Below are 15,752 nucleotides of genomic sequence, written 5' to 3'. Positions count from 1 at the left end.
AATACTACATTTTTTATCTGTGCTTTTTATGTCCCTTCAATGTAAAAGCTAGTGTCCTTTTCCAACTCTGTAGAATTGGTAAAAATCATTTTGTAATTAATTTTTGCTCTCTATTCTCTTTGCTCTTTCTGGAGTTCTGCTTCAGTACTATGTTGGAATTTCTAGATCTCATAATTTCCATATTTTTCCTTTTGAGCTCTGGTTTGGGAGAATTTCTTCACCTTTCCCAAGCGTCCTGAATGCAGTACTTTTGGAAAGTGGGGTAGAGGAACAGATCTCATTACCTATTCCTAGACAGTAGGTTAAATATTATAGCTGTGCTATCCTGGGCAAGCTGTCCATTATACCTGCCCTAGAGAATTATACTAGCTACCATTTTTCAAAAACACTTACACATTTTTCAAGAACATTTGCACCAAATAATCAAAAAAAAGCACATGAACATATTGCTACATGGAACTATGATCATAGAGTGGTATGAGCGTATATGCTGTCCAGCTACATTTACGTACCATCGTCTTTGTTAGATGATAAACGACCTGAAGTGTTTCTATATTCATTTTTTATACCATCTATTTAATTAATGTTTTTTGAGTAGTCATGGCAACTAAGGTGTCCAGATTTTATCACTGCCTTTGTCCTTGGCAGTATAGGCATGTAAATGGTTGTGATTTGCTTTAGAAGCTTTTCACTATAATTAAGCAATGTGTCTTGTCTTAAGTATTCCCGAAAACTTAACCATTGTTTAATTGAAAATATATATTGAAAATATGTATTTTGTAAACCTTATATGAAATAGTATTTTTAAAAGAAGAAACATCTTAATCATTTATTTTGTTATTTTGATAAATTGTGAGATTTACAGGCTCTGTTAACATGATGTGTGGCCTTATGAGAGAATTAAATACCAACTTCAGATCTTATATGAATTAATTTTTAAAAGTCAAAGTAGTGACCTTATGTGGGGCACCCAGGTGGCTCCTTCAGTTGGGTGTCTGACTTTAAAAAATATATTTTTTTAAAATTTTATTTATTTTTGAGAGAGGGGGGTGGGGAGCAAGAGCTTGAGTGGGGTAGGGGCAGAAAGAGGGAGACAGAGGATCTGAAGCAGGCTCCATGCTTTAAGCACAAAGCCCAATGCAGGGCTTGATCTCAGGAACTGTGAGATTATGACCTGAGCCGAAATCAAGAGTCGGCCACTTAACTAACTGAGCCACCTAGGTGCCCCATCAGTTGAGCGTCTGACTCTTGATTTTGGCTCAGATCATGATCCCAGGGTTGTGGCATCGAGCCCTGCATTGGGCCCTGTGCTGAGTATGGAGCCTGCTTAAGATTCCTTCTGTCCCTTTGCCCCTTTCCCTCACTCTTTCACTCTCAAAAAAAAAAAAAAAAAAAAAAAAAGGAACCCACAGTAACATAGTCCAAATTGGGTGTTTTTTAAAGCTTTAATATTGAACATAGATTGTCTTTAATGTAATTTCATATTTGAAAATTTCATATTAGTGTCTATTGAAAACAGCTAAAAAGCAATTACAGAAAAAAATGCTGGTACCGTTAATGGTAGGACAATTTGAGACGTTTAAACATACCGCTTTCTCAGCTGTATTCCAATTGGGACTGATTAAGAGATCCCCAGGAGTCAGAGGTCTGTAAACGATAGCCTGTGGGCCAAATTCACCAACTGTCTGTTCTGAATGCATTCATTCATACATCATCTATGGCTGTTTTCCCACTGTCATAGCAGGCTTAAGTAGTTGTGACCGAGAATGTAAGACAAAGGCTGACATATGTCCCTTTAGAGAACATGTTTGGCAATCCCTGCTTTATATACTCACAACAGTTTTGTCCATTCTTCTTTATCACTGCTTTCACACTATTATCAAATGACACACTTTCCTCTGAATACACACTGCACTTGTTTGTGTATGTCCTTGTTCAGGCTCTTTCCTCTACCTAACCTAGAATGTTGTCTCTCTGTCTTTACTCACATCTAAAATCTAATCATTCTTTTTTTTTTTTAAATTTTTTTTTAACGTTTATTTATTTTTGAGACAGAGAGAGACAGAGCATGAATGGGAGAGGGTCAGAGAGAGAGGGAGACACAGAATCCGAAACAGGCTCCAGGCTCTGAGCGGTCTGCACAGAGCCCGACGCGGGGCTCAAACCCACGGACCGCGAGATCATGACCTGAGCTGAAGTCGGACACTCAACCGACTGAGCCACCCAGGTGCCCCTAAAATCTAATCATTCTTTAAGGTATGATTCCAGGAACACTTCCTCCATGAAGTCTTACAGTAAAAACAAAAACTTAGATTTCCTGGCCATATCTCCATTGTACTTTCTCACATAACCTCAAGTCCCTTGCCTCTCTCTTGTTTGTGCTTGCTGGCGTACATGACCATGATCAAATCCAGTTCTCCACCTACGGCAGGCCTGCCTGATCCTCGCAGTTTAATGTGGCTGCAGAAAACACGCACATGCTGATGAATCTTACTCTCTGACCATTCACGGCCATGGACTTCCTTCCAATAGGCATGGCTCTCATACCGTACTTACATTTGTCATTCTCCTCTGTCATATATTTTCCTCTGTCCTCAACCCAACACCTTCCCTGTCCTCACTGTCTGCTAATGACTTTTTATCCTGATTCATTGAGAATATTGAAGCAGTAGTGGAGGACATATACCAACACAGTTATCTACCACCTAGCTATTGCACCACCTTGACCCTCAGCCTTCCTTCCATGACAACAGGTGACCTAGCCACCGCCCCACTTGTGCATGAAATTCCTTTCTCATCCTCGCCTGACTTTTCAAGAACGTCATCTGGCAATGGTCCTGGCAATGGTCCTTTCTCCCGCTAACATCCTCGATTTTTCCCTCAGCACATCTCTACCTTCTAATACCTATTACCACCATCTTTTGTTTCTCCCTTTTGGAGCAGTATTCTGCAAAACGTTGCCTGTACTTAGCATTTCATTAATTCTTTCCTCCTACTTTCTCCTCAGTCCATTTCAGGCAGGCTTCTGTCTCCATCACTCTGCTGAGAGTGCTCTTGTCGGAGTCACCCATGACCCCCAGGTTACAAGCTCACTGGTCAGGGCTCAATCTGTATCTTCTTTGAACTCTCAGCACCTTTGACGTGATTGTCATTTCTTGTCCTGGATATAATTCTCATTGATTTCTAGAACATCACACTCTCTCCTTTTTCCCCCCTTTCACTGGTCTTCCCTTTGAGATTTTCTTTGCTGGTCCTTCTCCCCCTCTGCCCCCCCCCCCCCCAACTAATTAATATTGAAATACCTTGGCTCAGGTTTGGTCCTCTTCTCTACCTTTCCCTCTGTGAAGTCCACCAGCATCATGAGTTCCATATGGATTTCAGGCTCAAACCACTTTCCCGAACTCAAGATTCTTGCATCCAACGGCCCGTTTGGCGTTTCTGTGTGGCTGTGCACTCGGCCTCTCACAAACTGCACATGTCCAAAATGAAAACTCCTGATACGACCCCTCCTTTCAGAGCATCTGTTCGGCCCACAGTCCATCTCGTTTCAGTTTATGGCAGCTTCAGATCTCAGGTGCTCAGGCAAAAGACTTGGGAGTATTTTGTTCTCTTATGGCCCACATCCAGTCTTTCAGGAAATCCTGTTGGTTCTGTCATATCAATGTTTCCTGACTCCAACTACACGTCCCTGTCTCTACTGCCACCCTGCACACTGCAGCCACCACTGTGTGTCACCTGCATTCCTGTAGTCTCAGGACCTCTGCTTCCATCCTTGCCTGTCCTTAACACAGGGGCCAAGACAGATTGCTTAAAACGTCATTCAGAGGGTATCAGTTATTTGCCCAAAATGCTGCAGTGACTTCTCACTTCAGATCCTTAGAGTGTAGAGTGGCTGAAAGGGCACAGTCTGAGCCACCCCTCCCTGTCCACCTTTCTGACCCCATCTCAGACTATGCTCTGCCTTGCTCACTCCCTCAGCCTCTTTTGTGATCCTCAGACTCACAGACATGCAGGAGCCAATGTGCCTTTGATCTAGCTCTTCCAGGTGCCTCAAATGCTCTTTACTTGGGTGTATTAGGGCGCATTCCCTTCCTGCCTTTGCATCTCTGATCTGATTTTATTCTCGCTGAACTCTATCCTGATCACCTACTCAAAATCACGACCACATCCTTCTTGCCTTACTTTGTGTTTTCTTTTCCCTATATCACCTACCTCTCTCTAATCAAATATATAATTAACTAATTTATGTATGTTACAAATGGTCTCTTTCCTCCTAAAATCAAGGTTCTCTGTCCTCTGCATTGATTGATGTATCCCAAGGTCATAGAGAAATGTCTAGCACATAGTAAGTACTCAGTAAACATTTACTAAATGCATAAGGGGCAGCAATGCTGTCTTCCATTCTTTATATTCTCCAGAAGCACACAACGTTGGTTTGCCCTCACTTTTAGGTTTTTTTTTTTTTTTGAGTGAACAGATTAATGTGTTTACCAAATTAACCAATACTTATAACTCTTCTTTTGTGCTAAGCCTTTTTAAATTTACTTTAAATGTGTGACAAGGCGAGTAAATAACGAAACAGAATAAAACAAGGCCAAACGGCAGTGCATTAGGTTATATTTCCTCACCGGGAAGGACTACAATATTGGTATGGAATGCAAGATGTGCACAATTATTTTCCACAAGTCACTCTGGAATTAGAGCTCTTAGAGCTGCCCAGCTGTGTTGATTTGTCAACTCTTCCCAATGTCTTACCCCTGGGCAGTGACATCCTGCTAGCTTTTCAGTGCCACCATAAGGTCAACAGCCACCCTGCAGTGACACCCAATCACAAGATCGCAAAAAATTTCCTGCTCAAACTTTGTGAGCAACTTGGGTGTAGGGCTGGGATTTAGTCTTTCTTTTTTTCCTGGAGTCGTGCACCCAGTTGAATGAAGGGCAAACCAAAGACGCTGATTGTGAGGGCATTTCGTGACCATATGCCATTAGTACGCCAGGATTAAACACTGCTTTCCCAGTTCTCCAAAAATATGACATAAAGGGAAGTGGGTAATTTATTTCATACCTAGATTTGCCTTCTCAGAAAGTAATTAACCTGGTTTCAGCCACTTCTAGCAAGTGTTTTGTGAGAATCACATGGAATAATGGATGTGGAAGAAACTTCTGTTTCACACAAGAAATTTGAAAGACCTGTTTTTAAACTGTTAGAGAGCAGGGATTTTTATTTTATATATATATATATATATATACATATATATATATATATATATATTCACATATATATTTTTATTATTCACATATGTATATATTTTTTAATGTTTGTTGATTTTGAGACAGAGAGAGAGATAGCAGGGAAGGGGCAGAGAGAGAGGAGAGAGAGAGAATTCCAAGCAGGCTCTGCGCTGCCAGAGCAAAGCTGGATGTGGGGCTTGAACCCACAAACCACCAAGATCATGACTTGAGCCAAAACCAAGAGTCAGATGCTCAGCCATCTGAGCCACCCAGGTGCCCCAGCTACTTCCTATATTAAGGGGCTTACACTTCTCAGTTTCTTGCATCCCTCCTCCTTCTGCCCAACTTGGATTGTGAGGTAGATTTTCATGGCCACATGCATGACATTTACCTGAAGCAAGTCATTTAACCTCTCAGAACCTCAATTTCGTCACTGTAAAATAAGAGTAATGTCTTTCGCTATAAGATATTGCCAGGATTGAATGTAGTACTGTATAGGAAATAATGCTATAAACCGAAAGCACTAGGTAAGCAATACATATTATAATATTACCGTCATTAATATTAATTATATTAATAGTTAACATTGAGTCCTGGCTAAAGAGAAAGGAATAGGGTATTCTACCTTTTCTGTTTTTAAGATCCACACTGATTTTTGACCCACACACGTGCGTGCTTGCATTCACACATATTTTAGTAAAATTACTGGTCCACAGCACTCGTAAGTGGCAGGTTGAATGCTTCCAAAGCTGCTTTGAAAGCCAGAGTTTTTTGCTCTTAGCCTAGGAAACCACATTAGTTCTTTTGTTGGTGGCAAAGCTGTAAAAGTTTCCTTTTCCCCTCCATTGGTCTCTATTAATATTATTTTGCTTGAAGCTTTTGATGTGGTTTTCTGCTGCATTCCACCATGCTTGGTAGGAGCATTCTGAGCACAGCGCTTAGTCTCCTTGACCTATGCCAGCTGGAGGTGGTTGGGCGGGGCAGTGCAAGTCCACTGCCACACGGTAAGGGTCAGACACCCTGCACGTGGGGAGATGCGCTGCTGCAAAAGCCCAGGAGTGAAATCCTCATTGCTTACTGCAGTAGTTTCCCAAGGCCTTATTAACACCTCCGTCACCCTCGGTACCGCTCAGTCCCAGGTCAATAGATACTGTTATTTGACCAATGCGAAGTTTGGGATACCATAACTCAAAAAGATGGAAGGAATTTAAGAGGCTTTGGACAATTATGAGATAACTGTGAAGTTTTGTAAAACCTTGAAGCATTGAGATAATACAGGCAAAGAGAATGATTATTGGTTGAGAGGAATAAGGAGAGTTTGCTTTAATTAAAATCGTACATACGATTCAGGTCATATGTAACAGGAGGACTCAATTTAATATGTTATTGAAAAAGAGGCATTCCTGTTGAATGTAGTCTCATAGTGTCTTATTTAACATGTAGGTAAATACTAGTTTTTCTTTTAAAGATTTTTACATCGGGGGTGCCTGGGTGGCTCAGTCGGTTGAGCGTCCGACTTCGGCTCAGGTCATGATCTCACGGTTCATGAGTTCAAGCCCCTTGTCAGGCTCACTGCTGTCAGCACAGAGCCCGGAGCCTGCTTTGGATCCTCTGTCTCTCTCTTTCTCTCTGCTTCACCCCCACTTATGCATGTGTGTGTGCACTCTCTTTGTCAAAAATAAATAAAACATTAAAATAATAAAGATTTATACATCATATATCATAAAACAGTCATGTGAAAAATAAAATAATTTAATTAATTGAGTTTACAAAACTTAATTGCAATGAATATTTATGTCAGGGGCAGAGCAGATTTTGATTTTTGTGGAGAGGTCAACAAATACATACTATTTTTAAAGGATGGTAAAAATAATTGTTTATATTTTATATGTCTTAGTTTTAATCTTTAATAAAATGGAGTTGAATATGGGATTGTGTAAACCTCACATTCTGCATTGCCTTGAATTAGAAAAAATAGAATTTGTTACTTATGAAATTCTCAAATAACATTTCAATTAACAGTGATTTATTTCAAAGACTGAAAACAGCTGTTCAATGTCTGTAGAAGTAGATACTTCTGTTGTAAATTAAATTAACAGTCAGTGGTTTATATGAAGCCAGGTATTTGGTGACTTCTACTGGTTACTAAGTAAATATGCAACTTTGGAATTTGCCAATTCAAGAACATACTATAGTGGAAAGTGTTTGGGCTTTGTCTTCAGACAGACCTGGTCTCAAATCCTGGCGGTCTTGGACGTGCTCTGGGGCCTGGGCAGTTTACCCAAATGCTGGTAACCCCACCTCGTAGGATTGTTGTGAGGATTAAAGGTGATGTGTATAGAGGCGCCTGGGTGGCTCAGTGGAGTAAAGGTCCGACTCTTGGTTTCAGCTCAGGTCAATGGTCTCACAGTTTGTGAGTTCAAGCCCCACATCGGGCTCTGTGCTGACAGTGCAGAGCCTGCTTGGGATTCTCTGTCTCCCTCTCTCTCTCTGTGCCCCACGCTGCTCACTCTTTCTGTCCCTTTCTCAAAAATAAATAAATAAACTTAAAAAATAATTTAAAAGTGATGTATATATTAAGTGACTGATGAGTGCCCATGAAAAAGTAAGTGCTCAGTGAATATTAATTTCCTTCCTTCCTTTTCCTCACTAGTCCTTTTCCTCACTAGTCCACTGTGTTTTTAATTCCTTACCCTCGATTGTATTGTAGGAAGTATTCTGGATGGATGGCTGCTGGAATCCCACTGTCATAGCCAGCTCTTCTTCAACACTTAAGGATTTACTCTGGCATTGAGTAATGAGAATTTCGGTAAGGAAAATTAGTAGAGATAGTATATGGACTTTTCAAAAGGATCACTTGAATCTCAGATACTTCATGATAAGTTATATGACAATTCTCCAAAGATCTTGTTGTGTCCCAGGGGTCTATTCATGTGTGGACTATTCTTATTTTGAAAGTAAGTGGAATAGGTATTTGAACTCTACTAACACCCTGATGGGCTCTTCATGCCATTGTAAATGTATCATTTCACTTTTCTCACCCTGTTTTGTTCTTTGAATTTTCATCTACTCAATGAATAGTGTAGTCTTTGATGGCAAGGTCTAGGTATTATTCATCCTTTCAGTGTAGACTAAATGAAACAGATTCTTAGTGGTTCAAGGGCTCTCTGAAACTGTAAAGGCTTTGACAGTGTGAAAGAGGCAGGCAAACATATCAAAACTCTGAGAAGTTCTAAGATGAATATTTCCCTAAATCACCAAGAGAAAATATTATGTATCACTTGTTAGGATGGCACAGAGTATCTTTAGTTGGGTCTGTAACTATTTTCAATGACCCCCAAAGAAAAAAAAATGAACATGCCATAGAGAATTAAGAACAAACAAACAAAAAATATGTGTTGAATTATTAAAAAGGAAAAAAAAAATATGAGGAGAATAAGGATAACAGAAACAAAGTAAGTAGTGATATTAGTATATACATAGATTAGTAATACGGGAATTTTCTTAAAATTATCGTCATTGAAATGCATCTGGAAAAATATATAGTAAGTAATTTTGCACATAGGAGACAGAGATGGCAGGAGGGAGAAAGGAAGAAAGATAAATTCTAGCTTCATTAATTCTAATAGAGAGCATTAATTCTGAAGTTTTGATCAATTTACCTCCTGGAACCTACAACATGATAAAATAGCATTTTAAATGTATATCATTTTTTAACTAAACGTGTTTTAACTGCTTTGCATATGATTCTGTTTGTCAGAAACCATATTTGAGAAGTACTTCCATCCAGTGCTACTTGTGTTTACTTCTGAACAGCCATTTTTTAACTGAAGCTTGCATTCCTGTCTTCATTTTGAGGTAATTTTATCTTTCAGCCTAAATATCATCATGTTAATGGCCATGATCATTGTTACTCAGCATATTCTCTATTAAATTGGTTTATGTCCAGTTTGCTTAAATCCTTAGGCTCTAAGTATTTGGGAACAATAGAGGGCAGATTATGAACACTCAGAGGAAGTTTGGTTAACACCCACTTGAACATTTCTACATTCTGCTAATATCCCAGCTAAGTGTTATACCCTTCCAATAAACTGGATCTCTTAACATTTACCTAAACTTGGAAGTACATTCCTTATTCACATGTGACATGATTTTCACAACATAAAAAATAGATACAGAGGGCTTGTTCGTGTTACTCTGTTATTTATCCCTGGCACTGAAGTCTCCTGTCCTTTGAACCTTATCCTCCCTCAATTGGAAACATTTCTTTATTTAGGCCTTTTGCTTTTCCTCTTCATAAACATTCAGACATTTCTGTGCTTTATTAACTTTCTTCTTCTTTCTTAGATGCAGCTAACACTGTGTACACAGTTGGCCCAAAGTACCCAACCTGTAGTTATGTAGTATGACTCCCAGCTCACTTTCCCTTACTGATGCCCTCCTGGTGTGGGGAGCTGTGGATGTGTGTAGTGCATCTTTGCTCACAGGAAAAATTAGTATTGGCTATCTTGCTTCTGTACAAGATCCACCAGGGAGCAGCTATTGGTTCCTGAAATTTGAAGAATCATTCCACAGTCACTTGGTCAGTGTATGATGAGTCTTTTGTCCTGATGTTAAATTTCAGTGTTACCAAAATGAGTAAGTATATGATCATTCAAGACTAGATTTGGCTCAAGTCTGTAATATGTATGAAGGAAGCTAGGGCAAGCGTAGTCGTAGCATGAGCAATGTGCAAGGTGCATGTTGAATCTATAGTAAAGAATATTTATTATCAAAGTCATTCCATGAAAGTGATTATTGCTTATTTTAAGAATCACACCTGGGGCACCCGGGTGGCTCAGTTCATTAAACGTCTGACTTGGGCTCAGGTCATGATCTGGTGGTTTGTGAGTTTAAGCCCAGTGTCAGGCTCTGTGCTGATAGTTCAGAGCCTGGAGCCTGCTTCAGATTCTGTGTCTCTCTCTTTCTCTGCCCCTCCCTACACTCGTGCCCTATGTCTCTCTCTGTCAGTAATAAATAAACATTAAAAAATATATAGGGGCACCTGTGTGGCTCAGTCAGTTAAGCGTCCAACTTCGGCTCAGGTCATGATCTCGCAGTCCGTGATTTCTAGCCCCGCATTGGGCTCTGTGCTGACAACTCAGAGCCTGGAGCCTGCTTCAGATTTTGTGTCTCCCTCTCTCTCTGACCCTCCCCTGTTCATGCTCTGTCTCTCTGTCTCAAAAATAAATAAATGTTAAAAAAAATTATATATATATATATATATATATATATATATATATATATATATATATAAAGAATTGCACCTATTTAATAGACTTAAAAGTCTGATGGATCTTCTACTTAAAGAATATCAGCAGTTTATTCAAAAACATTTACTGAGTCCTATCACACATCACATACTGTGTGTTTTCCATTGTGATAAATTGCACCAGGTTATTTATAGTTATCCTTCCAAATTAGGTTTTTCTCCAATCCCAGTTGGTCAGCCCTTAAATTAATCTAAAGTGTTAAGGGGTTGTACTGTATATTCTGCGTTTATATTCATCTACAAAGCTGTTGAATGCACAAAGGCAAGGATAACACTTATCTTTTCACTGATCAGAATAAGAAAATCTTGATTGCTCTTTTGCCTATGTATTCATCAAGCCAGTATTATGCTTATTCAAAATGTTTTGCTCTTTGGTTTTGCTTTCAGCTGTATCAGTGCAGGTCTTCCTAAAACAGAGGCAAACTGGCAGGATGTAATAAGTGATTTGAAAATAATTGACAAGATTATTCAAGTGAGTACTCATTTTTCCATAAGCTATCTGGTATGATTGCTGTGGAGTATGCCTCTCCCTGTGTTTCGCTGTCAGTCTTAATGAAATCTCACTTGAAGCAATATTTTTGTAGAAATTCATGAGCCTGGTAAAACCTTCAATGCTTTTACTTAACAATTTTCGGATCGTAATTATCTTTAAAACTCAATTTATAAGTGGCCCACTATGAAGAGCTCTCTATCACCACAGGCCAGAGACTCCCTTCTCCTACCAAAGAAACCTGGCAGCCTGGAGGCACTTGCACGGGGGATGGCCTGGCCCAGGGAAGAGCTCTCTGTCCTGTGGCCAGAGAACCCGGTCTCTCACCTAGAGACACCAGCTGGCCTGGCAGAACTAGCAGGGGGAGGAATACAGGAGTCCCACTGACAATTGGCCAAGAGAATTGTCCTCCACCCCTTGGGTGACACAGCAGGGGCCAGTGGGCATCCCAGGGGCATCTGGTGAACTGAGCATTTCAAGTTAGCACCACAAAGATTCTGAAAACTAAATCGTCATGGGAACCACAGCAAATATATGTAAGTCAGAGCCTCAACCCAAACAGGGTGGCTGTATGCTAAAATAGAAGGTTTAGATGGAACCAGGGTCTCCTAACATGAAGCTAAAATATCAGAATACAGCTGAAAATCACTCATTGTACCAAGAAGCAGGAAAAACACAACTGGAATGAGAAAAGTCTCTGACATAGACTTTGAAATGGAGATGGTTTTGATGTTAGAATTATTTGACAAGGATTTTAAAGCAGCCATCATAAAAATGTACCAAGCAATTACACATACCCTTGAAAACAACTGGATAAAATGAAGTCTTAGCAAAGAAATACAATATGTAAAAGGAACCAAATGAAAATGACAGAACTGAAAAATACAATAACTGAAATACAAAACAAACTGGAGAAACTCATGAGCGGGATGACTGTGACAGAGGAAAGGCAGTGAACTTGAAGATAGAGTAATAGAAAACAGACTGTGGGGGGAAAAAAAGCCTCAGGGATCTTTGGGATAATAAAAGGTTCAACATTCCTATCATTAGCATCTCAAAAGGGAGGAGAAACAGAATACAGTAAAGGAGGGAGATTGGCCAAATTGATAACAAAACGCCAACCACATTTTGCTATTTTGCTGTCTACAATTGGAAATTAAATAATAATATTTCAAACACAGTGGCATAAGTAGGTTGAATTTGAAAAGAGAACAAAATATACCATATTATAATGGTTTGAATAGTGCCCTCCCCCCCCCCCCCCCATAAAAAAGTCATGTCTACTGGGAAACTCAGAAGGTGAACTTATTTGGACATAGGGTCTTTGCAAATATAATTAGTTAAGATGAAGTCATAATGGGGTGGGTTGGGCCTTAACTCCAATGTCTAGCTGTCCTTACAAGAAGAGGTCAGAACATAGAGAGACTCACAGGGAAGAAGGCCATGTGAAATTGGAGGCAGCTACAAGCCAAAGAAGGCCAGAATGATGCAACTATAAGCCACAGGAGGCCCAAGATTGCCAGGAGCCACTAGAGACTTGGGAGAGGTAAATAAGGATTGTTCTAGAACCTTTGGAGGGAGCATGGTCCTACTGACATCTTGATTTTGGACCTTTAGCTTCCAAAGCTGTAACAGAATAAATTATTTTTGTTTTAAGTCCTCATTTTGATACTTAATTACAATAGCTTTAGGAAGCTGATGCACATGCACACAGTAATTTTTAAAAATCAGAAGTAGTTATATTAATATCAGATAAAGTAGACTTCACAGCAAGTAAAAATACTAGAATCAAGAGGTACATTTCAAAATGGTAAGAGATCAATCCACCAGGACAATGTGATCTTAAATGTGTACACACCCAATGACAGGGCCTGACAAGGCAAGAAGCAAAAACGAATCAAACTGAAAGGAGAAAAAGCACATTCACAATTATAGTGCAGGACTTTACCACTTCCTAAGTAACAAATGAATCACTGGACAGAGAATCAAAAAGGATATAGAAGAACTGGACAACACAGTCAGCCAACAATAGATGAAACCTTTCACCCACCAACAGGGAATTAGTATTTTTTTCAGGGATGAGTCACCAAGACTAAACATGTCACGGGCCATAAAACAAACTTTAACAAATTCATCAGAATTGCAATCATGCAGAGTATGTTCTCTGACCACAGTGGAATAAAGTAGAAGTCAATTATATAAATATAGCAGGAAAGTCTCAAAACGCTTGAAAATTAAATAATACTTCTAAGTATTCCATAGGTCAAAGATTAAGTCTCAAAGGATATAAAAAAAGTACATAGAACTGAATGAAAATGAAAATACAACATATCAAAATCTGTAGGATTCAGGTAAAGCATTACTGAGAGGGAAATTTGTAAAGCTAAGTGATTATATTAGGAAAAAGGAAAGATCTTGGATCAACTATCGAAGTTCCCACCTCAAAAAACTGGAGAGAGAAGAGCAAAATAAACCTAACACAAGCAGAAGGAAAGAAAAAGTAAATATAAGGGCAGAAAATAATGAAATTGAAATCAGGAAAACAATAGAGAAACTTGATGAAACATGATGCTCATTATTAGGGGAAAAAATCAGTAAAATTGATAAACTTCCAGCAGGACTGACAAAGATTAAAAGAGAGATGATATAAACCATTAATATCAAGACTGAAATTAGAGACTATCACTACAGAATCTGCAGACATTAAAAGGATAATAAAGAAAAACTATAAACAACTTTATTGTCTAAATTTGACAATTTGGAAGAAATGGACCAATTCCTCAAAAACACAAACTACCAAAATTTAACAAAGATGAAATAAACAATCCTCAAACTACTATAACTATTAAAGACACTGAATTTGCCAAAAAGAACTCCCCCAAACGAATCCCCACGCCCAGCTGGTTTCACTGGAGTGTTCTACCAAACACTTAAGAATTAACACCAATTTTACAATAACTTCCAAAAATAGAAGAACATCTTCTAACTCATATTAGGAGGCAAGTATTACCCAGATGCTAAAACCAGACAAAGACAGTACCAAAAGAGAAAGCAGAAAATACTTCTAATGACTTAGATGCAAAATTCTCAATAAAATATTAGCAAATAAAATCCACCAGTGTATTAAAAAAATTACACACCATGACCAAAGGGATTGTTTCCAGATATGCAACACCTGCTTAATATTGGGAAATCAGTCAATGTAATCCACGTTATCAACAGGCTAAAGTAGACTATCATATGATTAGATCAATTGATGGAGAAATAGCATTTTAAAATATACCTATTCCTAGTAAAATTTCTCAGCAAACCAGAAATAGAGAAGTAACTTTTTCAACTTGATACCAAGCATGTACAAAAAACTTAGAGCTGACCTCATACATAATGGGTAAAGACTGAATGTTTTTCTGCTGAGATTAGAAACAAGGCAAATATGTCACCTCTCACTACTCTTATCCAAAACAGTGTTGGAACTTTAGGTAAATTGGCAAGGCAAAACAAGAACTAAACGTGGGCAGATTAGAAAGGAAGAAATTATAAATCACTCCAAGACTTTTTTCTGGAAGAAAGTACCCATAAATTGCTGCATATTATTTAGAGGTTGCAGATTAAAACGACAATGACATATCACTATACTCTTGTAAGAATATTTAAATTAAAAGTAATAATGCTAAATGCTGGCAAGGATGTGGAGAAACTGGATCACACATATGTCTGATGAGAATGTAAAATTTTATAGCTACTCTAAAATAGTTTGGGTGTTTTTTATAAAACAGATTTACCACCAATATAAAACACATTTGCCATGTGATCCAACAGTTGCACTCTTGAACATTTATATCAGAGAAATGAAAACTTACCTCCACAGGAAAACAGGCACATGTACGTTCGTAGACCTTTATCTATAATAGCTAAAAACTGAAAACAGCCCAAATGCCCTTGAACAGATGAATAAACTGGGGTACATTAATCATGGAATAATACTGAGCAAATAAAAGGAAAAATTACTGATACAACAAGTTGGATGGCTCTCTAAAGTATTATGCTGTGTGAAAAAAAGCCAGTCTGAATAAGCTAACAGAGGTACATCCATACAGTAGAATATTATTCAGCAATAAAAAGAAATGAGCTTCTGGACATGAAAAGACATGGAGAAACCTTAAAAACATATCACTGAGTGAAAAAAGCCAATCTAAAAAGGCTACATGTGGTTCCAACTCTATGACATTCTGCAAGAATGGATACAGAATGTATCCATTTGATAAGAATGTCCAATGGATAAGAATATCCAATGGATGCAGAATGTATCCAATGGATAAGAATGTCATATGGATATAGTAAAAACATCAGTGGTTTCCAGGTGTTAGAGGAAAGGGAGAGATGAATAGATGGAGCACAGGTGATTTTTATAATAAAACTATTTTGTGTGATACTGTAATGGTGGATACATGTCATTGTATATTGGGTAAAATTCATAGAATATACAACACTAAGAGTGAATCCCAATGTAATCTACGAACTTTTGTTACAGATGTATCAGTATTGGTTCATCAATTGTAATAGATGTACCACGCTAATGCAAGATACTAATAATAGAAGAAACTGTGCAGGGGGACAAGGAAGTTTGGGAAGTTTCTGTACTTTCTTCTCATGTTCCAGAAACCCACAACTGCTCAAAGAATAGTCTATTAAGTTTTTCAAAAAGCCAGTTTCAAAAGG

General features: G+C 38.5%; 1 protein-coding gene across 3 annotated transcripts in view; it reads left to right on the top strand.

Moving 5' to 3' along the window:
• Window positions 1–15,752, top strand: part of IL15 (interleukin 15) — a 78,399-nt gene that overhangs the window by 56,051 nt on the left and 6,596 nt on the right. For 2 of the 3 annotated variants that reach the window (XM_006930830.4, XM_006930831.4), the window contains exons 2-4: window positions 7,943–8,041; window positions 8,993–9,090; window positions 10,931–11,015. In XM_006930830.4, the coding sequence (XP_006930892.2) occupies window positions 8,030–8,041; window positions 8,993–9,090; window positions 10,931–11,015 (195 nt within the window). In that variant the 5' untranslated portion in view covers window positions 7,943–8,029. 3 annotated transcript variants of the gene reach the window in all.

Source organism: Felis catus, chromosome B1 (genome assembly GCF_018350175.1).
Source record: "Felis catus isolate Fca126 chromosome B1, F.catus_Fca126_mat1.0, whole genome shotgun sequence".
In the NCBI taxonomy this organism is placed as follows: Eukaryota; Metazoa; Chordata; class Mammalia; order Carnivora; family Felidae; genus Felis; species Felis catus.
Note: the sequence above shows the minus strand (reverse complement) of the source record. Positions and strands in the feature narration are given on the sequence as shown.